The 210-nt window shown below is 59.5% G+C and overlaps 1 protein-coding gene across 1 annotated transcript in view; it reads right to left on the bottom strand.

Moving 5' to 3' along the window:
- Positions 1-210, bottom strand: part of EMH_0066990 (uncharacterized protein) — a gene marked incomplete at both ends in the record, with an annotated part of 5,959 nt that overhangs the window by 2,443 nt on the left and 3,306 nt on the right. Inside the window, one exon of the mRNA XM_013498573.1 lies at positions 105-210. Within this exon, the coding sequence (XP_013354027.1) occupies positions 105-210 (106 nt within the window). The remainder of the gene's footprint in view (positions 1-104) is intronic.

Raw genomic sequence — 210 nt, 5'->3', positions numbered from 1 at the left:
AGAGCAGCAGCAGTGCTGCAGCAGAAGTACAAACCTGCTGCTGCAACCACCATCGTGCAGCAGCAGCAGCAGGATATCGAGTCCCCCATGGAGGCCTTACAAACTGCAAGTCTTCCCTGAAGGCCTCATCTGCTGCTGCTCCTGCTGCTGCTGCTGCTGCTGCTGCTGCTGGCTCTGCTGCTGCTGCTGCTGCAGTTGCTGCTGCTGCTG

Source organism: Eimeria mitis, genomic scaffold (genome assembly GCF_000499745.2).
Source record: "Eimeria mitis Houghton genomic scaffold, Emh_scaff3535, whole genome shotgun sequence".
In the NCBI taxonomy this organism is placed as follows: Eukaryota; Apicomplexa; class Conoidasida; order Eucoccidiorida; family Eimeriidae; genus Eimeria; species Eimeria mitis.
This window is presented reverse-complemented; position numbering and strand designations above follow the sequence as displayed.